This window comes from Astyanax mexicanus, chromosome 1, assembly GCF_023375975.1.
Source record: "Astyanax mexicanus isolate ESR-SI-001 chromosome 1, AstMex3_surface, whole genome shotgun sequence".
NCBI lineage: Eukaryota > Metazoa > Chordata > Actinopteri > Characiformes > Acestrorhamphidae > Astyanax > Astyanax mexicanus.
The window spans coordinates 78327645-78351518 of NC_064408.1; the positions used below are offsets into that span (position 1 = coordinate 78327645).

At 40.3% G+C, this 23874-nt stretch overlaps 1 protein-coding gene across 3 annotated transcripts in view; it reads right to left on the reverse strand.

The window, feature by feature from the left end:
- The window catches only part of ino80 (INO80 complex ATPase subunit), a 51422-nt gene that overhangs the window by 14520 nt on the left and 13028 nt on the right, over positions 1-23874 (reverse strand). For all 3 annotated transcript variants that reach the window (XM_022663350.2, XM_022663335.2, XM_022663338.2), the window contains 11 exons: positions 22570-22654; positions 21080-21197; positions 20875-20960; positions 20521-20688; positions 20298-20431; positions 20099-20166; positions 19886-19979; positions 18804-19002; positions 13860-14003; positions 7743-7968; positions 241-368 (listed from right to left, as the gene is read on the reverse strand). In XM_022663350.2, the coding sequence (XP_022519071.2) occupies positions 241-368; positions 7743-7968; positions 13860-14003; positions 18804-19002; positions 19886-19979; positions 20099-20166; positions 20298-20431; positions 20521-20688; positions 20875-20960; positions 21080-21197; positions 22570-22654 (1450 nt within the window). The remainder of the gene's footprint in view (positions 1-240; positions 369-7742; positions 7969-13859; positions 14004-18803; positions 19003-19885; positions 19980-20098; positions 20167-20297; positions 20432-20520; positions 20689-20874; positions 20961-21079; positions 21198-22569; positions 22655-23874) is intronic.

A 23874-nucleotide genomic window follows, 5' to 3' on the forward strand; every position in this document is an offset into this window, starting at 1 on the left:
TCAATTTTTCTCTCCTCCTCTCTCATCATTTTCTCTGTCTGCTGTGTAATACCAGCAAAAAACTACTGTAGGCCACAAAAAACAAAGCAAATAACTTCTGGCCATGCGATTCAAGAGAAATCTGTAATACAGTAGTATTTCTGAGTCTGATGGGAGTTCATTAGTAGCGTGCTGGACACTTTCCACAAAACAACTGTGCCATCACTGCACGAATTACGAGAAGGTTTTGGATGTGCTCACCTCCAGCAGGTCAATCATGCGGGTCATCTGAGAGTAAATGAGGACACGATGGCCCTGAGACTTCAGTCGAGTCAGCAGCAGGTCCAGAGTGTGAAGCTTTCCGCTGTCCGTGATCAGGCTTTCTTTGTCTGAAACACAAAAGAACAAAGAGAGCTCAGAATCGGATGATGTCCTATCAAGGACATCTGTACTGCACTGTGTGATCCCACCAGGCTGTGACTAACCATAACAAAAAGTACATCAAACAGCTGTATTGCATCACCCACACATTAGACCAAATGTCAGAGTTTGAAAAGTTAATTCAATACAAGATCATAATAAGGATTTACAGGATTAATCGATAAAACAAGAGCGTATGAGTCCAAGGTCATGTCAAAACACCGCAGACGAGTCATCAGGTGCACGTCCACTACAAAAGCACTAAGCTTCTTTTGAATGTTGCGCACACAGACAGACAACCAGCACAACAGATGAGGGGTGAACTTTCCACAGTGGCCCCACTCAACCTCCTGACCCCCAAAACATCAGATGTGACTGGGGACAAGTGACCTCACTGGTCACGGGGCTTGTGGAAGTGGGAATCGGATGTGAGGGGGGGTTAGCACAGACACGTTACCCAACAGCAGTTTCCACATGCTAATGTGAACCACAAATGAACCCTGACCAACCACCCTATTGACCTGAAAAGGTTAAAGTAACAAAAAATATATATATAAATGGTTCATAATAGGTCCAAATCGATCTACAGATTAGCTGACAATACTTCTCAATATAAAAGTCTTAATGAAACGTTACGGAGTGGTAAAGCACCCACAATTTTTTTCTTAATTAGCCAATACGCTGTTTGTACATTTTAGTGAATGTTTACTTGTGGTTCTCTTGCTCTCTCGTCTGTTTAAATGCCGGAAAAAAGTCAGGTGTTAGTACTGAGCCTGGGAAACAAACAAAGTGGTTCAATGTGAGCCATACAACACTATTCTAGCCAGTCAGGGGACAAAACGGGCCATTCTTGCTCATGCACAGAACTAGGTAAAGGGAACAGGGTATGGATGAAAACACATGTAAACATTAATGAGGTGAAGTACAGATTTTTGGATGTTAAAAGGCACAAAAAGGGATGGTAATGTTGTTTCATTCCTGACTAAATGGTGGATATCCAGACGGGACTCGTTTCTCAGGGGGACGTCTGTGAAAAATAATTCACACTTCTACTCAGTGATAAAACTCTTGCATCTGGACTGCAATTGAAAAAACAACGGGAAAAGTCAGTTTTTTGGCTTTCTCGATCACATGACATTGTGTTGTCACATGATATTAGGTTTTGTACACACAGCACGATGGCGGTGTCTAAGCGCTCTAAAAGACACACAAAGTGTGGGAGTCTGTTTGGAAACGCGTCTGTGATCTATGTCCATTTTCACTTGCTGTTGTGTTACGTGGATCTCAGTGGAAACGTGCGCCCAAAGTGTAATTACGGTGCGTAGCAATGGACAAATAGCTATTTTATTAAATGCGAGGTGATGTAAATAAATATATTTTGTATTTACAAATATTGTATTATTGTATTATTATTATACACTTTATATATCTTATTATTGTCCAGCTATTTATTAATATACGAAATGTGTATAGTCAAGATAATACAAACAAATTATGTTAGTATAAAAAGAAATACACAAATAAGTGCCACGACAATGTTAAAAGAAAACTGGGGACGAGAAAATTAAAGTAAAATAGTGATTTTTACTGATTTAATAGTGATTTTAGTGATTTTTAAGAAGTGGAAAAAAATGACAATAGTGACCTACGAAACTGGTTAATCTTTCGATGACTTTACTGTGGGTCACCAAAAATAAGAACTTGGATGCTATCAAGAACTGGAAGCAGTGAAATTTTACAAGTAGGTGATGCACATAGTTTAAGGAAAGTTGGCTTCAGAGAAAATGGCTCCAATAAGGACAATCTTCAGCCTGAAACCTGCTCAGCATAAAAAGCTAAACAAGCTTTAACCGTTAAGAGGTGCACATGGCACGGATAAAAAAAAAGGAGGATTAAATGGTGGCTTGAAGAAAATGTAAATAGCTGGTAGAAATTTCTAATTCCAAACACTAGTTAAAACCTTTATGATTTCATATTTTATATTATCTGTTTATCTATAATTCTTGCACTTTAAACTTCTCAGTTTAATTATGTTCTAATAAATAGTGTTTCTTTAAAATTCCCAGAGGTGGCCTATAAAAAAACAGAGAGGCAGACCAAAATCTGTATTTCAAAGATCACACATCTATTTGAAGATTCCATCAATCTCTGCTGATCTGCAGTCTCTGCTCCTGCTTTGAACAAAGTGTGGTTTGATGATAAGAATATCACGCACTCCTCCATCAAAGATCCCTAATCTAATGGGCCTGGTGTCAGGGGACAAGGAGGGGGACAGGGAGAGGAACAGGATTACCAGAGCCTGCTTTATTAAGCTTCATAAGCAGGGAAATGTGGGCTGTGGGCTGACAGTGCCATCTTCAAGCAAACCCAACACACCACAGTGTGTGTGCACTTCAGACAGAAAGAAAATGTTTCCACATGAAAGACTGATTTCCAAGTGTCTTATGGAAACAGAACACAGCAAAAAGACCAAATCCCTGATTTTCTTTTTTAAGACAAAAATGTCTGAAACTGAACAGAGTTTGCTCTGGTTTTCTTTCATTTTGCCCCTATGTTCTTTGAATATTAATTAAGCCTAAGACTTTTTTTTCCTTTTAAATAAAAAGCGAATAGAAAACTATTTTTGCATTGCAAAGCCTTAAATATCCAAGCAGACAAACCAAAAAGCACAATGCATTTACCTCAGCAGTGCTATTTAGGTTACATGTGAGTAAAATGACACAGTAAATGGCAGCAAATCTCTTTGTAAGACTAAGGATAAGTTAGCTAATCTAACTTGTTACTATCCTAGCCCTGCACGGCTTGTATCCTTCAGCTTTTTTTTTGGTGAATAGTGTATCTCTGCTACTCCTCTTCTAGAGAAAACACTGAAAAATGGGAAAGGAAAAAAAAAAAAGTCTGTATGAACTATTCTGTCTTTTCACTCATTCGTCCAAATATCGATGTAGCTTTTTTACCATTTTTCACTCAAATATTTTTGGTTGTCAAATATTAGGTGCATCCATCCATCTTCATACTGGTTACTATGGAGCTCTAAGGTAGCCAGTATTGTGCCACACAGCCATTGCCATGGCTACAGTTATCAAGCCCAGGCACCTGCTGGTGGCCTTCCCTCCCCCACCCTCGAGGACCCTTTCCAAACTCCTCATAGCGTAATCCAATCCCTCCCAGCCAGGACTGGGGCCTGACCCCAAAGTGACCTCATCATTAAAAAAAGCCACCGCAGAGTCCTGGCCAGGCAAATTAACCCCACTGCCTGCTACGTAAATGCTTCTGCGCTGTTCGCTAATTTCATTAAAGTAATCTTGGTTTTCCCACTGCTTGTCTGGAAGAGTTGGCCAGTACTGGCCTTTGCAACCATTAGATCATCATCCCTTGTTTACAAAGGCTGAGCAGAGCAGATATCGACACCATCAGCATGGGCACAGAGACACGATATGAGCTTGTGATGGATGGAGGTGTAAGCCAGTAATGAAGCTTTCCAAAATCTTCACTAAAAACTACTCAAATCTCTGAGCTAATGAGACTCTTAGCAGGAAATTAATAATCCTCACATACTATACAGTGAATGTTGCCCCCTGTGGGTGACCTCCCTTAACGAGAACATAAAAAAAGCTAAATAAACTATTTCAATTAATACAAAGATCAAAAGACAATTACTAGCACAAAATATATACAGCTCTGGAAAATATGAAGAATATCAGTTTCTCTGATATTGCTATTTATAGGTAAATGTTTGAGTAAAATGAACATTGTTCTTTTATTCTATAAACTACAGACAACATTTCTCCCAAATTCCAAATTAGAATATTGTATTTAGAGCATTTATTGACGGAAATAACAAAAAAGATGCAGAGCTTTCAGAACTCAAACAATGCAAAGAAAACCAGTTTCAAGAGTTTTAGAAATCAATATTTGGTGGAATAACTTTGGAATAACTTCATGCATGTTGGCACATTCTCCTCCTCCAGTCTTACCTACTGCTTTTGGATAACTTTGTCACTCCTGTTGCAAAAATTCAAGCAGTTCAGCTTGGTTTGATGGCTTGTGATCATCCATCTTCCTCTTGATTGTATTCCAGGTTTTCAATTTGGTAAAATCAAAGAAACTGATCATTTTTAGGTGGTCTCTTTTTTCCTAAAGCTGTATTTTACAACAACTTTTTAAAAATTAAAAATAGCTAGGGATTGCTGAACGTTTGCCTCCTCTGATACATGTGAATTCAGCCACAGCCTCTTTTCCAGCATCACTGGGTGGCCAGTACAGGAAATTCACTGCTTGAAAAACTGCCAACAGAATAGGACCCTCTGGAGCAGATCACCATACATACATTGGAACTGTTAATAATGCAATGTGCAGTCTAGAGGTGGTATAAAGCCACCCAGCATTGAGCTATGGAGCAGCAGAACTTTGTTTTCTGGAACGATGGTGAGTTGGAAAGCTTTGTGCATGTGACACTGCTTACTGTGAGAACTAGAATAAAAAGTATTGTTTTGAAAGTGTTACTGGTGCAACTCATAAGTGAGTAGTTATTGTGATTCTTTGGTCTAAACCACACTTCATTCAGCGGTTATAAAACATGCTTCTTCTTAACCCTCTTGTTACCAAGCTGTCCACATTGCCACTGCCCTAGTCTTGACTGTCAGCCAGTCTAATAACAATAAAATACAGTGTAACAATCTGGAAGCACTCAAACTGGAAACATCCCCTTGGGAAAACGGGTTAAAAACACTGAAAACTGACCTTGCCTTGTCAAAGATAATTACCACTAAAGTGCATTTTGGGGGATAAACAGAATAGGCTCTGGTTTCAAACTATTAGCCAGGTGGGACATTCGGCACACAAGTCACATGACCAGGCCTAAGAGGTAAAGAAACAAGGACAGGTCAGGTCATGGGGCCAGTGACCGAGCTCAGGGTTTAGCGGGCTTGACTTTGATTACATCAACTTGGGGACTTAAGAGGGTGGGATGCAAAACTCAGCAAACAGCTCCCCCTATAGGTCACAAAGGATCAGGAGAGCAAAGGGTCAGTACTCAAGCAAAGAGTGGAAATGATGCATCACAGAAAACCAATGACTGTTCTAGAGGGTTCCTCTATGGGCAGGTTTGAAGAAACACCTCCACTCCAGAAGCAAACTCTGGTCTTTCATCTTTGTCAAGGTGGCAGGGCCAAGACACGAATCGCGAACAATTACGTAGCCGCCATGTTTGGGCCAAAAATCAAAAAAGGCCAAGAATATTTCCGTCCATTTTGCTGGAGCGCAGGGATTCTTTGAAGGAACAGGAAGGGAAAGCAGAGTTTCCCACAGGCTGTCTAAGAGCAAAGACCAATTGCTACCCCCCTCCATCACAACAACAGTCTGCAGCAATGCAGTTCCAGTAGAGGAAAAACAAAAAGTCTCAGTGCCAGAGCTATTGTGAGAAAAGACCTTCATGCTACGTTGCCCTGCCCTCTAATTAGAGTGTGTCACACAAAATCCACATTGGCAACAGAGAGGAGTGGCAACATGCTATTATACTCACTCTGTTTACAAAACACCCAGCAGGTCGCTTCACCGCGTCAAAGATTCAAAATACGGTTCTGGGTTTCTGAGTCACGCTGGGGCAGAGAGTTCACGATATAAACCAGATATAACAGGTAACCACACTCTACAAAAAGATTCAGCAGTGAAAACAGCCGACGGCACCGCGCCTCACACATTTTGCCTTAATGAGTCAACCAGCCAAACAAACTCACACCACCCAGCGTGCGTGGTTTGTTTGTGCTTCAATTCTTTCAAATACTTCTGTGGCTTAGCTAATATGTTGATATTGCTGATTAGCCCACATCACAAAGGGTATTCAAGCCCTCTTCCACCATCTTCAGAGGTATGGGCTCATAGGTTCCGCTAGTTAGACTGTGGGAGTAAGCAATCTCGCTGCCACAGGACTTCAATGAACCTGGCTCTGTGTTGTGTCATTTCCTTCCTTGGGTACAGTATGACTCTGAGAAAATGGGAAAGGAGTGAGCTGAAACACCTTGAGTCTGTGAATGAGCGTTAGCGCTCACTCACACACATGCTCGCACACACACAGCGCTTACTTAACAATGTGCTGAAACAATGTCCAATAGTCCAACTTCCTTGCTTTGTCCCCCCTCCCAACTTCACAAGAGCTCATGGGGCTCTATCTCACCAGCTCTGCTCCCAGCAGTTATGCTGGCCTTGCACGGGTGTACGTACTAGATCAGTGATTCCAGTCTGAACTGCTATCCGCATGCTATTTCTGCACTAATGTGACCAGTTCAGCTCTGCCAGGGCTTATTAATTAAGTTAATATTTGGATCAGGTGAAGAAAAGATAGAGAAAGAATTCTACAGGACCAGCATTGGGAACAAGCCGCCCAAGAAAACAGAACTCTTTCCCTTTCCTAGACTTTCTGCTATCGTTCCCACTTTTGACAGCCACACAGTGCTAACGTGTAACAAATGATGGTGTGTTGAGCCAAGCGGTGACAGTGACGAAGAGGTACAACAGGCCCGGGCCTTGACCCTAGACCAACCAGGGCTGGTGGCCATCGTGACCTGTGTGACTCTCCCACGGGTATCCCTCCCTCCTCGGCCCGCTCAGGGGGCCCGAGCTGGCAGCCTCTCCAGCTCCTTCTGCGAAGTTTCCTCCAACTCACACGCACAATGGCCTCTGGGACGCAGCTGCGCCGAGGGGCCCTGTGAGCCCAACCTATCGCGCGAGGCCAGCCAATGGAGGTGCAGCCTGAGAGAAGAGCTGGGGGTCAGCTGAGAGTCTGAAGGTAGGGGTGTTTCTGAGGGGGTGTTGCCTTTTACGGAGCCGCCGCAGCCCTAACCAAGATTTGTGTGGTGCTTTTAGGAGATCAGTGCTTCCGTTCGAGACGCTTAAAACCAAGCAGGCAAACTGTGAGAAAGTTTTTTGACTTAAATAAAACAGTCAACGCAAGAACAATGGTCGGATACAGAGAAATAAAATACCAGTCAGGCAAATGACTTAGTGCCGTTGGTCGTGTGTATTTACGTTCAAATACACATTAACACACCCACACAGACACATACACACACAGGGTTTGGAAATGTTATTTTGGTAATAAATTTCTTCTTGTTTAATTAACTAATCATCATCATTCAAGGATTGGAATTCAATAGCACAACAAAAGAACAGAGCAGAAGTCATACCCACCCCCTACTCTTCCTGTACTGTACTGCCATCTGTCAGAATGACCACGTGGATCACGAGAACTTTAATGAGCAAGCAATGCAGTTAGGTGTTGACTTCTTTACGTCGATTACATGTCAACGTCAACACACTGAGGAAACACACCACCGCTTCCATACCTGGTATCCTGATGAAGGACCAGCCATGTCTGGGCTGGAGGGCCATCATGCCCCCAGGGCTGTGAGGGTGGAAAGAGTGGGAGCGGGCAGCCCAGGCGTAAGCCAGCTCTGGCGAGCCATACAGGAAGCACTGCTTAGCAGCCAAACTCCCACCGTCCCGGACTTGCCGCCACTCATACTCAGCGCTCCGATCTGGACAGTATCGCTCTGTAGGAATTGCTGTCACCTAAAAAAACAAAAGCAAAACAAATTGAGTTACGCCAGGAAATGTTGACATTTCCATAAAAGCACCAAATTTTTATGAATTAGGGATGCGTTCTATGACTGAAGTTTTATCCCAGGTTTGCCATGTGTCGCTCACAGCCAGGGGTCTTTAGGGAACCTGCCTCTTAGGGGAGGTACTGAACAGGAGGGATTGCTGCTTTCGCTCCTTTGTGGAGTGTCATTAATGTTTAAATGGAGTATAATTAGTGATCAAGCCCTCGCACATGCTGGTTGACTAGCTGGAACCGATACGGACACTTTACATACATCATGTTTCTCCAGCGAACCAGAAGCAGCCGTCTTAATGATAAGGAGGCTGGGAACATGGGAAAATGAGGTAACATTGCTACTCTGTTATAACAAGAAAGCAATAAATTTGATTTTTTTTAAAAAGAAAAGCCAAACAAATCATTACTTTTCAATCCCTCAAGTCCTTTTAACTCTCACCTAGAGAATCACCCTATCCATCTTCTGTTTTTTTTTTCTTTTTATCAGTGAGCGACACTGTACACACTTCGCGGAAGAGAGAGAGCACAGTTTCCCACCGTAACACATACGTACGCTCCTTAACGCACACACATACCCCTACATTTCCGATATTTGCTCCGAACCCTGCGGCTCGAACAGGAAAGCGTGGCAGAGGTCTCTAGTGCTAACAGCGCTAACAGGCCTTCGGGTAACAGATGACCATTTCCTGTAGTGATTCACACCGCCCTCACTCCCCTTCCATTCTCTCTTTCTTTTCTCCTTCACATCTTTCTCTTTTGCGCTCTCTCTTTCAGCTCTTGCCGAGAGTTTTATGGCTTGCTGACAAGCGGATGATATTATCTTCCTTTCATTCTTATCACCGCTGAAAAACAGCTCAGCTTGGCCGGGCTTCTGGCTTTGGCGCAGACAGCTGACCAATGGGAGAATGTACGAGCAGATGTGGCCTTAAAACCCAATAAGGTCAAGAGCCCCTTGTGAACAAAGAGAGAAAAAAGTGCTAATCTATCTTATCACTTTCCCACAGTGCCCATATGCCCCTGGCGCCTGTGGGCTGGTGCCAACACCGTGCCAACTCCCACGGACACATAGCAGATCCATGAGGCCAGGCAGGACCCCAGTACTTGTTCCTGCTTTAAGGCAGGGACGCCGCAGGCACGAACATGAGAACCTCATCATACTTAAACAAATGTATGTGTAATAATATAAAGGGCGACGCAGAGCTTAACACTGCCACTGCACATCACTGTATGACGTAAACGTGTAACTGACGCACTTTGGAGAGAATGTCTCAAGCATTAAGCACCCATAATGAGGCCATGCCTTATGCTGTATTGTTACTGTTCTGACTGGTAATAATATTTAGTCTGACTTTATCTACTTTCACTGAGATAGAGTATATGCCCAAATGCTTTTGGACACTCCATCTAATTAAAACATTCAGCTACTTTAAGGCTACGTTTACATTACAAGCTACATTGTTTAAATCCGATTTTTTGCTTAGATCGGATTTGGATCGGATCTTGACGGTTCACATTCACAAATGTAAAGTGATCTGTATCTGTGTTTAATGTGAACGAATCTGTCCCTGAAACGCCTCACATGCGCACATTGTACTTAGCCTTAAGGCTCTTTTTTTTTTCTTTGGCATTGTACCCATGTCCGTCTGTAGCTGCGGTTTGGCATTTCTTTCTTTCAAAAATGATTCGATTACTGTATGTTCCTTCCAACTTTTCTTGAATGGATCCCCAATTATCTATCAAATTCGCAACTTCTTCATCCCTCCACTAACTGTTGTCGTTCCCGCCACTCCTCTCCTCCATTGCTGATTTGCCACGCTGCTGGTGCGGTCTGGTGACGACAGCACCTAGCGCATGCCTTAAAGCAAAATTAAAAAATAATGAATTCTGATTTGAACGTTCACAATTATGTCACATGTTCATTGATCGAACACGTATCTGATTTAGGACCACATAAGGAAGTGCCTAAAATTCGATTTGAAAAAAATCGATTTGGCATGTTCACACAGCCTTATTGAACAAAAAAATCAGATCAGAGTCACTTCAGCCTCGTAATGTGAACATAACCTTAGTTCTACCCATACACAAACACAAAAAGCTTGTCTGGTCCCTGTACAGAATATAAATTCCAGGAACAAATGAATATAAATATAGGGGCACCATGCTTAATGCCAGGCGTGGGCTAGAGGGGTATAAAGCCTCCAAGAACTGTCTGTTCTGAAGGGATGATGATCAATCCAGTAATTTTAGGATGAACTGGGAAGTTCTGGCCTGGATGCTCCTACATACAGTACAAATCCTTTCTTTACAAACATTACAGTTTACAATCACACACACTTAACTAACATTAAAAATGCAATTCCAATAAAATGCAACTGAAGTCTTAAGTTAAATGTAAATTATTCTTTGTTGAATATAACCCTACACTATCCCTAACTTTCTAGGATTAGGTTTAGGGTTAGAATAAAGTATCCAAGTATATGCTTGGATTTAAATAATAATTTAAGGATAGACTTAGTGTTAAAGGGAGGGTTAGATTCCGTAGAATCATTTACATTAACATTTATATTCAGCTTCAGAACATCAACATTCTACTGAAGAGTTAAGTTGCATTTAATAGATTAGGTTGAATGTTAGTTGAATATTAGTTTGTTAAATGTTAGGTGAGCATATATGAATAATCTGTGATGGACCATGCCAGTGATACCAATTATTCTCAATCCCTTGAGTTCAGAAGAAATAATGACTTTGCTGGTGTCCATTTTGTTGTTTTAATATAAGAATGAAAAAAAAAAAATCATTTTGTAACCAAAAAGTAGGCAGGTTTGGACTGCGTGACTGCATGACTGTGAGTAGAGTGGTAGCTCTCACAGGCCTCTCTGGTTTCTCAGTGGTGGGCTTGCGTTGTTTAGTTATACTGCAGAGAGGTCAAGCCCAGCTAAGCAGCTGATCTGTAAGGAACACAGGGTGGATAAATAAACCAGTCCTCTAGTCAAGGCAAGCCACTGCCTTTGAGGATTTATTTTAGGGGGACAGTTTGTTTCTGGTGCCACAGGAGATCGCTGTCAGGGTCTGGCCACCAGCGTGTTCTACGCATTTTGGAATCTGTACTGCCATCCAGTTCAGTGGTTCCCAACTTCAGTCGTGGACGTTCTGCACATCGTAGATTTTTCTCTAATTTTTAATAATAATTATTCGGACCAGGAAATACTGAATTATATGTTTAGACCTAATCTGTAAATATGCCTGTTATTTAATGTACAATATTTAGAAATAACCTCAATAATTTTGCTGACCTTATTATCGGCCATTAGGTTTTTCCAAGCAAGGAAAGCCTACTGACATGGATGGCCAGGAGGTTGATGTTAGGGGTGTGACGAGATCTTGTGGCACGAGATCTCACGAGATCAAAACGGACGGCATTTCTCGTCAGGCTTAAACCTGTCTCGTGGGGCAAAAAAACAGTTAATTGTGGACTTTTTAAGAGGGATCTGGCAACCCAGTAGCGATAGCAATAGAGTATGATGGCTGAGCAGTGAGAGCAGCTCTCAGCAGAAGAGGAAAATTCGGGCATTTGCATAGCAGATGCTTCTGCTACTTTTAAGTTGTATGTCTGGCTGCATTTTGGCTCCAGTGGAAACAATAAACGGTAACAGAGTGACCAACAAGACACAAACCATATATAAATACTGTAAGTAAATCCTACACGTGACTGTTTCATAGGCAGTTGTACTAATCCCCTAGCTCTGTACTTTATTAAAAAAATATTCTGTCTCTGTTTGCACTTCAAGCATAGGCTTAATATGATTGGTTATGGTTATGCATAGTTAAATTACAAGAGATTTAGGAGAGAAAAAACACAAACCCTAGGCTTAATATGACTGGTTGTGGTTTGCACTTATTGTTTGCACTATATAAGACCTTATTCTTATTTCTATTTCTTATAGAATCAATGTGTGAGAGAAACCAGTCTGTTACGTTTGCATTATATGATTTAGTCAAATAAAACTCTAGTTTTTCATTTTTGACGTTTTCTTTAAAATTTTATTTTTAAATCTAGTCTCGTTCTCGTGAACCCAGTATCGTGTCTCGTCTCGTGATATTAGTGTCTCGTCACACCCCTAGTTGATGTTTAAATGTAGTCGTTTAATTTTAATGATTTATTAACTTAAGATATCAATTCTAATGTCCAAATATGTATAAAAAACGTTATTGCTCTTTTAAATTATAGATAGTATAGATAGAACTAATTATAAATGGTTTATTACAATGCTATTAAAGTAGCATTATAACAGTGTCTAAAAATGATGCCAAATAATGAGAAACCTTATCAACCACACAAAAATAGTGATAGTTAAGAATTTGAGAAATAATTATTTGTTTGACCTTTCTTAATCAAGAAAGTAATTAATTTCATTTTCTTTCTTTTATACATACTTATCATTAGACCATCGCACCAGGTTAGCTAGAGGAAATTATAAAGAAGTATTTGTATAATAATGCTATTAAATAAGCATTATATCAGTTAATTTTGCATTTAAAGACTATTTTTTTTGCAATTATTTCTGGGACACCTTATTGTCCGCACAAAAATAGTCATTGTGCCAAGCTTAGAGACACAATTACCATGCTTTAACGGTTAAACCATCAGAAGCATAATTAAAGCAAAATTACACTGCATTTCAACTTTTATACTCTGGGACCAGCACACTGCTAACTGCGCTATGCAGTGGGCAGAACACTCACTAAAACTTTGTAATACTGCATAACTCAAGTCCTGTTCCTGTACAAAATGCCAATAGTACTAATAATATACATCTCACACTCACTGCCCTGCCCGTGTGCTCATATTCTACCTGTATTTGGTTTCTTTTCTGTGTTTTCTTTATTTAGTTCCTTGTTTACACATATACGTATCTGTTAGCTACAGCAGTCAGTGTTATCTAATCAAAGCTCAGCTGTGCTTTTAGTTTTAGCTTCCTTCTTTTATTTAACAACGTTTAGTTTCTTACTTCTGCTTGTATGCTTACCTTTGCAGAAACAGAGCAATTAGTTGCTTCACTGGCTCATCTTTTATACATTATGCTTTATTACAGCAAAATCAGAGAAGGATAGAGAGATAGAGAGATATAGATAGAGAAATAGAGATAGAGAGATATAGATAGAGAAATAGAGAAATAGAGATATAGATAGATAAATAGAGATATAGATAGAGAAATGTATGAGATGGACGGAAGGACGCACGGACAGGTGCTTAATTGCTCTCAAAGGAAAATTCTGGAAAGGCTGGAAAATACATCCTCTGAGACACAAGATTTTTTTTTTTTCATAATAGAAATACAACCTAATGTTCACAGCCTCCTTATTATTAGCTGGAGGAAATTATGTAGAAGTATTTGTTATTTGTTATTAAGGCTATTAAATTATTTATTATATATAGTATGCTTTATTACAGCTAAATCACTTCAATACTCCCACACCATTGTAGTTGGTGCTACCAAAAGTGGGAGGATGAAGGCTAGCAAACACTTCCTCTGAGACACAAAAAACAGCACCACATCTGTTTAAACTGCTGCTGAAGGAACAACACTGGACAGCTGAACATACCTGAGGAAAATTCTGATATGTTAGCACCTTGCTGAATGATGGGGGAGAGGGAGGTCCATCCTAACAGTCCTGAATAATGAAGGCCTTTATTCTATACTCGAATCCTTCCTTTTTTACACTTACTCACAGATGGCTTTGGCATTTTCAGGGATTGAACTTGCAATCTCCAGACACACACTTTAATGGATGACTTTAGAACACAAACAGCACACATTAACACAAAGTGCTTATAGGGCCTTACCTTTGGTGTTGCTGTGAGCAAGAACTTGGGCAGCTGGGTGGGTTGGCAGGGTCTGAGGGAGGGAGTGGAGGAAGAACGTCTACTGTGGACAATTACGTCTGCGTGGGCAAAGGGCCACGGATGCTGAGCCACGAAGACCAGGTCCTGCAGCAAATCAAAGCTCAGATTAACATGACAAATCACTTCTCCGGTCACTTCATAACACAGTCAGCGGGAGCTTACCTGTGTGTGAGAGTGAGATAAGGAGAATATGTATTTGCAGCGCGAGTAACAGTAAATGGTTACACAGCACCCCCAAGTGTCCCTTCTCAGCACTGCGGGCAGTGTCCTTCACAATTTATCTTTGAACTAAATTTTCCAAGATGCTAAGGCTCATCTCTCTTCACACCAACCTCAGAGAAACACTGAAGACCACCAAACATTTACAGTGACTCATATGATGCCAAAAGAAAGATGTAAGACAGAGTTTCCATGTGGAATTAGGCTCTGTTTTTTTACTGAGAGCTGATAGACTGAAGGACAGACAAGACATATAGTGGGGGTGGGAAAAAGGAGAGAGAGAGAGACAGAGAGAGAGATGAAATAAAACAAGAAACAAAGAGAAAATGAAAGAAAAAGAGAAGTAAAAATAAGAGGGAAGGGGAGAGCACAAAAGAAAAAAAAGAGGGAGAGAAAAACAAAATAAATAAAATAGGGAAAATTAATGAATGAAAGAAAGCAAGAGAAGTGACAAACAAACAGAAAGAGTGAGAAAGAGAAATAATAAAGAGGGAAAGAGAGAGAGAGAGAAGAAAGAGGAGGGGGTGGTTGTGTCTGGAGACCCGCTGTCTGGGCTGTGTTCCCAACCACAAGGAGAGAAGAAAGATGCGTCTGGAAACTCTCCTCAAGACGAAAGCGGTTGGAAATGAGGCGTTGGATGAAGCATGAACGCCCAGATCGCAAAGATCACACTTTTGGAGAGCGCTAAGGCACCCCTTGTGGTCACATTATCAAAGGAATAATCAGAAATATTAAATGAGTCCATATTCATCCATTTTTCATGTGTTTTATTTTTCCCCTAAAGTCCAGTACATTTATTAGAGGATTAGATCTGTGACTATCTGTTATCACTGTTTTGTAATTGTTAAAGCTACATCAAACTATATAAAAATTGGTCTAGTGTTGTAAAGGATATTTTGTAAAGGATATGTTGTAAAGGAGTATTTGCTGGATCTATCACTGACTGATGATTATTATTAGCTTTTATATCTATGCCAGTTATTCTTTTATGAATTTGTTCCTCAACTAAAATTTATTGGAATTGCAGCAAAATGGATGAATCCAATTAATTTAGATTCATTAATTAAATTACATAGCATGCAATTAATTAGATACATTTTTAAACTTTCTGAATGAATACAGAAAGCCGAGTTGGTTTTTGCTGGAACACATGAAGGTTTGAGGGGAGGTCTGGAAAGCTAAGAGTGTGGCAGCTGCTTCCTCTTTCATCCGGAGCAGAGCCAGGAGCTGGAGGTCAGAGGTCCTCAGGCTCGGAGGTAGTGCTGCATAATGTATTGCTCGTTAAACTCGTTACCGTAGTACTGACAACAGAAGGCAGCAAAATACAAATAAGCTCTTCAACAAATTGTATAACGTTCTGTGCATCCTAAAAACAGTGCTAAATGCTTCTGATATGGGGAAATGATATTGCAACATATTGTTGTTCTGCAATATATATTGTAATGTAAACAAAATTCAGTAATTTAACATATTGTTTTTTTTGCACCATAATGTGATCTTAAAATCCTTGAATTTTCTCCAAAAATAGTCAATGCGCCTTTTAATCTGTTGTGCCTTATGTATGAATTTTATCAGGAAGGTTGTAAGGATTAGTAAAGCCACTCTGAAGTACAGTGTTATACAGGAGTTTCAGCAGGAGTTCTCCAGCACCGGGGTTGGAGTAGCATTAGCATTAGCTGCTAACCACTATTTCCCTATTCAGAGGTGAGTATTATCAGCCTGTAGCCTGCTGCTAACTCCAGCTAGCACTGCTGAAGAAGCATTACCGTTACCTGCTCACCGCGCTAGCTCTTTCGCTGTTCAGAGGGGAGTATATCGGACTATAGCCCATCCCCAGATAATGGTTCTGTTCTGTGACATGACACTACAGCATATTGTGGAATCAAACACTCCACTGGGATTTCAGTCCATGCTGACATAAGTAGGTTAGACATATCCTGCAGATTGTCCAGGGGCACCTTCATGCAGGGAATCATCAGTTCTACTACATCCTAAAGGTTTCTATTGGATTCAGATCAAGTGACTGGGAAAATCACTGCTGTACATTGAACATATATAGTAGTTGTGTTCATGAAACCAGTTTGTGGCAAAGTGCAACATCATGCTGTAAGTAGCCATTAGAAAATAGATAACCTGTAGCCAGAAAGGGATGCACATTGGAAGCAGCAACAATGCTCAAATAGCCTGAGGCATTCAAGGTTCCTCTTATCATTCCACCACCTCCACCACCCTGGATTGTTGACACAAGACAAGTTCAGTCTATAAATTACACTGTTGGTGTCAAATACTAGCCATATTATCTATGTGCAGAAATAGAGATTCATCAGGCCAAACTATGTGTCTTTAGTATTTAAGCATCCAGAAAAGTCTGTGCTCACTGCAGCCTCAGCTTTCTGTTCTTGGCTGAGAGAAATGGACCCTGACATGGCCTTCTGATGTGTTCGGTACTTTGGTACAAATGTTTTATGTGAATTAATTAATTAATTATATGTATATGTTATATATGGTACACTGTATACATTAGTTTCTTGGTGAAATACTATAGGGCAGTATAGCTTGTTTCAGTATTGGACTCTGAGCATGGAGGTGTGGGCCAGCAGAGGCTTGGCGTGAGTCTGTAGGGAGAGTAAAGTTAGCATTTGCTGCGGTGTCAGTTTCCTGTCCATGCCCCAGTGGAGCTGGGAGACGCAGCACAGTGCAAGAGGCCGAGGAGGAGCAGAGTAGGATTACGCTTCAGTCAGCACCTGAGAAACAGCGTTTCCTCTGCCATCAGCTTTCCATCAGCCCAGCACAGCACTGCAATAGACACCAAGCTTTCCTTCTGCTCCAGCTGCTCTGCTAAAGAGAGTCCGGATGCTGGGGACTGCAGAACCGGTTTAATTTACCTGATCTCTCTAACTCTATCCTGCATCTCCTAAGCTACATTAATCACAGTTTTTTTGAAGGAATAGTTTGGATTAAAATGGGATTCATGTAATTTCTCAGATAATTCAAACATAATCGACTAGCCAAGATGTCTTATAGTGTCCAAATCAGATTTGAACAGCTATAAGAATAACTTTGTTAGCAAGCAATGACCAATTACCAATTAGCAGTGTATTTGGTTTCTAATACTGCATAACTATGTTTAGACTGCAGGCAAACCTTTTTTATATGTAATTTTTTTTTTTTTTTTATTCTCCATTTTCTTCCCAATTTACAAACCACTTATTAGGACTCCCCCTAACACTAGTGATGCCTCAACAAGCACATACCTCCTCCGATACATGTGAATTCAGCCACCGCCGCTGCTGTTGCAGCATTGCTGAGTAGCATTACAGCGTACTTGGAGGAAAGCGCAGCAACTCGGTTCTGATACATTAGCTCACAGACGCCTTGTGCTGATCAACATCACCCTTTGGAGTGATGAGGGGAGAGAGCGCCATCTACCCACCCAGAGAGAGCAAGGCCAATTGTGCTCTCTCAGGTCTCCGGTAGCCGACGGCAAGCTACATAATCAGGATTCGAACCAGCGATCTCCTGATCATAATGGCAGCGCTTTAAACCACTGGACCGCTCAGAGCACTCAAATCAAATCTTTTGAGATGACTTTGTGTACTGTCCTTTGCAAGTGATCAGATCGGATTTGCGTGTCTAAACATCATAAACATTACTGCATGGTTTGCTGGGTGTCGCAAAATAACCTTTGGTGCTGTTCTAGGACCCCAGCACTTCCATCGTTCTGGATTTGAGTAGGTCACACTTTTTCGCATTGTGAGTGAAACTCTATTTTAAGCAACCACAGCATTCACACTGTCCAGACCATTAAAATCAGTCTATAAACAAACAATCTAGATAGGCCAAAAATAGGCCGAATTTAGTATGGGAGTCTGAACATATTCATACACATCCCGTTATCTATATAAATGGACAAAAATATAGACAAACATAGACAAATGTACTATTTATACTGACAATATTTTGTTAATAATGGGTAAGGGTTATTAGCTCTTACAGTATCCTTGTTGTAGCTCCAGTCATCAGACTATAGCTTTAAAGCACGCATGCATTTTGTGCTGAACCCAAAATGTGCAAAAACGGACCACTGCCTATGAGAGCCTTTAAGTGCAGATACAGCGAAATATGAGTCTTGGCAATAAATGACTGATGAGGACCACCACTCGGTCCCACACAGTGCAAATTACAAAAAGAGAGCAGACCTGACCTGCTCTGTTCACACACACACACACACTCTTCAGCTTCCAGCCAGCACAGCTGACTACTCTCCAGTCCAAGGTTACAGTGAGTATTTTGGAAAGAATCAAATCTTTCCAGGATGGTGTTATTTGCAGTTATGGCCTTTTTAAATTATATAACTATACAGATACAATTAATCAGTAATGCTTAATTCCTCCGAGCAAATTTAAACTTCAGTAGCATCTTCAATGACGTCCAGTCAACCAGAAATAACTATATATTATTTTTTTCCACAAGAGAAGCAGTTCACACATGTACCCTCAGCCCCAGTGAAGCAGAACTTCATGCATTATTGTGTTTGGTTTCTAGGCATCTGCTCAACAACACGAAAATAAACAAATCATGCTACGACAGCATTATGGTAGCTCTGCGTCATCTTTACGAGAGTGTGGTGAAGCTGTGGTTTCTACAGAAGCCTGAGGGACTCACCTGCAGGACGGTGCTGGTGTGCCTGTTGGGGAATGACGTTGGCCTGTCTAGCCACAGGACGAGGTCTCTGTTAGAAAGGCAATGAGCTCCAGAGCTCCTCTCGGCAGTACCCTGACCTCCCTCCATCTCTCCACCACTCCACAGCCGCTGATGATGGAGCCGGTGGGCAGACTTAAAGGAGAGATAAAGTGCTAGCCATCTGAACAAGCACAGACGAAAGAGAGAGAGAGAAAGCATGTTAGAAATTGGCTACATTATTCCTTTAGGCCGGTCACAATAATTACATAATTATAGACTTATCATATGCTACATGGACATAAACTCATTCAATCATTTTGCTGACCTCAACACCCATTGTGTTTACTTTTTGAGAAGAGCTTATTACTGGTAATGTGCTGTCATGTTGACTTTGTGTTAAAAAAAAAAAGGGAGTATTTTTGTATTTATGTTTGATTATTCTAATGTCTAAATGTTTAATATGATTAAATATCCTTTGATCTTTAAGGAAAATATGTAAATGCATTATTAAACTACTATATTATCAATACAGCAACTGCAAAAAAATAATAATGTTATAATTGAATCATGTTAAACACTTCTAAAAAAAAAAGAATAATGGTGCTACAAAAGTTTTTTTGTTGTGTTGTACCAATACTGTATCGATATCAAAGTCGATACTGACACTTACACACAGTACTGGGATTGGCATTGCTCAAAGAATTCTTTGTAGCATCATTATTATTTTTTTAGGCGTGTACAGTAAGCAGATGCAGCGACAGGAGCCTTGCCCATGAACTCCTACTGGTATTTCATAGTGTGCTTGTCTGGATGGGCAATTAAACCCCAGTTGTGTAGCACAGCAGTGTTACATACTTCCTTATACATCACAACTCTTTAAAAATAAGAAACATTCAACTAAATAGCCAAACTAGTGCAGAAATGCATTTGAATGGGTGTATTATAATTGGATCTGGTTCAATATTAAAGGCTGAGTCAGCTGTTTATATTGTTCCCATGACTTGCATAAAAATTCAACAAGATCAGAACATAAATGAGCCAAGGTGTGGAAAAAAAAAATGAACCTGGTCAGTGTGCCCTGCAGCATGACATTGGACATCTCCGATGGTGACACGTCAATGAACCGGAGAAAAGAAAAGCAGCTGCCTTCATCATCACCTGAGGATGTTAAATAAAGAAGAAAAAGATAGAAAAAAAGAGAGTTAGATTTATTTTTAAAACATGTGAGAGAAAAAAAAAACAGGTGATGAGAAGGAGAGACAGACTGGCTGACGTACTTTGCCTGTGAAATAAGGACTGCTGGATGTGTTGAGGAGAGAAAGGAGAGAACAGGACCTGTAACAACCTGAAAGTCAAAGAGAGATATGAGAAGAAATGTCAGGAAACAGATTTGAAAATTTCCCTGGACATTTTTTTTTAACACTTCCAACATATAAAACAGGTGGGTAGTGATCATGCACAGATAAGAGAACTCACCTTGTCCTCGCCTGGCTGCATGTATTAAGAAGACCCTCACGGAAGAGAAACTTGGACATGATGAAGGGCTTCAATGACATGTGAAAAGGTGAGCGCGTCTCCTGACGTTCAAACAGGTCTGGATGGTTACACACCTAAATGAACACATAAAAAAAGGGCATAAAAAAGTGTTTGGTCCTGAGCACCCATCACCTCCCTCAACTGCTACAATGGCACGTCGTACCTTTCTGAACTGCATGACAAGGTTCATGAGGCTGCTGGTGGTGCTGTGGGCTTGCTGGGCTGTGCCCATAGACGACTGCAGCAGGTCCTCAATGGAGATCTTGTTCTTCAGGGCCTGGTACAGTAGCCTCTGCCTGCTCGTCAGCTGGCAATATGTCAAGATCTCAATCTGGGGAAGGTGAGAAGCCAGGGGGTCACCAAACACACACATAGGAATGAGAAGACCTGAACCTAATGTTAATGGTGTCTGTTTAGTGACACTTATACTTAAAGTGCAGTAAATTCAACTATACTGATCTACATCTTTCTCAATGGCTTTAATAGTACTTTCTCTAGTGAGAGACAAGAACGGTACCTTATCTGAGAGCTCGTTCTCCACATCCTTCTTTATCCGGCGAAGCATGAAAGGCTTCAAAATCATGTGCAATCTTGAGAGCTGATCTGCCATTCAAAAACAGAAGGAAAACAAATAAATTAATAAAATAATGAGTCAGGGATCACTCACTTTTACAAAAGGCGCTGGCTTTTAGGAGTGAGCTTAAAAAAACAGGACTACTTACTTTCATCAATGGCAGATTTGTTCTCAGCATGGCTTTCTATGTCTTTGGAGAACCACTCGTTAAACTCCTCATGAGAGTCAAACAGAGTAGGCATGATGAAGTGCAGCAAGGCCCACAACTAATGAAGAAAAAAGAAGAAAAAAAAAAACACACACACACACATGCATCACACAAAACATTTGAGACCACCTATATGTACACACATGGACAAAATTGTTGGTACCTTTCGGTTAATTAAAGAAAAACTCACAATGGTTACAGAAATAACTTGAATCTGACTTAAGTAATCATAAATGAAAACACTACAAAATGAACAAATGAAAATCAGACATTAATTCAACTTTTTTTTTTTTGTCAAAAGTAAACTCATTAAAAAGGCCTGGACAAAAATGATAGTAACCCTGAAAATATTGTAAACAAAGGCACATGTTATATCAAGATGTGTCTATTATTTAGCATCACAGGTGTCTACAGTCTTGTAATCAGTCAGTGGGTCTACTTATAGGGTACTGTTTGGTGACCTGGTGTGTACCACACTCAACACGGATGCTGAAATGTAGGGGTGCTGAAAATCGTGATTCCTAGTCCTGGCGATTCTGAATCAATTCAAAATGCACCGAAATCAATTTAAAAATGTGTTTTATTTTTTGCCGCTCCTACTCCCGACAGTACTGTATTCCGCATCACGCGTCCATTGGCCACTGCAGAAGAAACGCACCACAACTCTACAGTGAAACTAAGAATAAAGTGGGAGAAGCTTTGATTAATGCACTCCTGGACCCAGCCTTAATATTTAAGGTTCTGTATGTTTAATATATAAAGGTTGAATTTTGAAAATGAAGCCACAATGCAATCTGGTTAAAAAGCCTGTGATGTCAGTGATTTGCGAAAAAAAAAAAAATGAACTGTTGCAAAAATATTTGATAGAGTAAAAAAACTAAAATTATTGTTTTATATATTATATATTTGTTTAAATCATCATTTCATCTTCTCAATCACAAAATTTATAGACCGTTTGAATCGAAAATAATTTCTGAATCAAATCGTGACCCCAAAAATCGGAATCGGAATCAGAATCGAATCGTCAGACACTGAGAGATTCACACCCCTACTAGTAAGCATTGTGGAAGTGAACAAAAACACTGAGCAAATTTAAGGAAAATAAAAATTGAGGAATTCAAGCAGCTTCTACCAAAAAAAATGCTGTGTCTTTAATCCATTGCCCAGCACTACTGCTATAGGTCAGTTTCAGACTCATGTAGCACAAGACTAAAGTCTTATACTAAACTTATAAACCTAATTCAAACTGGGAATATTGTTGATACTGTAGTGTTACAATAACAAGTCCAGCGAAAACCACAGCTTTTTACAACATAGTAACATTTCTTTATTCCTAAACTTTAATTAAGATTTTCTCTAATTTAGGGATTGATTGTGTCCTAAAATTAAACAAACACACACACACAAACACACTTCTTGTGCAAGCTCACCTCGGCCATCGTGTTCTGGATGGGTGTTCCTGTTAGTAGCAGCCGGTTCCGGCACTGGAACTGAAGAAGGATCTTCCACCGCACACTGTTGAGCATAACCAAACACCCTCATCAAACAGCTAACACACACACAGGCCTTATGCAGAGATATAACGAGATTTATCAGCATGACGGCAGCAGCCAGGCCCAGACTTAAACCGACACAGGGCTCAGTCACAATCTCAAACTAAGCTTCTGCTTGACTGCGGGACTTAAAAAGCTTGCTGAAGCTCCTCTGACGGCCGCGAGAGGCACTCAGCACGGTCATAAATCATCTCTCACAGCAACAGAAGCTGCTGGAGCCCCAGCCGGGTACAATCTCACACATCACATTTGGGAAATGGTCCCAGTCCAGGCCTGGTGTTAGCACATCAGAGATGCCTCAGTGCAGCAGACTTTCTTTGAGAAGCTCTACATATAATGACTTTGGAAAAAGATAAAGCTGCAATTCAACCATCATCAGGGACCAATAGATTGATTTCAGTTTAATGGTATGGGGAAATATGAAGCAGTAGTTGGCGGGTAAAATAGTTTTGTTCAACTAGGAATTCGAGTAAGTGAGAATAATAAAGGCACTTTACTGCAGAATGTGCATGAATATATTTACTTGTTTATTGTTTTTAAATCAGCAGCACTTCAGTTCATAAACACTGAGTGTGTTTACATGCACCTGAAAATCAAATAAATGCAGAAAATCTGAATTTGTCAGTAATCCAGCTCAAAGTGTTAACATGCACATGGGTTTTTTTAGATAATGGGGAAACTCTGGGTTTGCATTAGTCAAGTAAAAGCAAATTAGATTTTTTTCCAATCAGCCAATAATCTCACAAAGGATATAAAAAGCTTTAAGCTGCCAAGTATGAATGCTTTAATGAAAAACATGGATTTTCAATTTGTATGGTTTCTAAAAGAACGCAACGCTGCCCTTCTTATAACATTTTTATATTGATGTTTTCTTTTTGTTTACACTTTATCCAGTTCATTTTGCATACATGCACATACTGAGAAAACCAAAGGAAATTAGATTAATTGCATGCATGCATTGAGAAGTCTGATTACAATTGCATTCTTTAAGAACTAATCCGTAATCCACTTTTAAGACATCAAAGTACAATGTTTACATTACTAGAATGATCAGATAACTTGTATTTATAGCTCTATGGGAATGTACAGGTATAAATGAAAAACATCTCAAGGCTATATCTATCTCAACAGCTTTGATTACACTGGAAACAAAACTGGCAGGACTGAAATGCAGGATTGCTG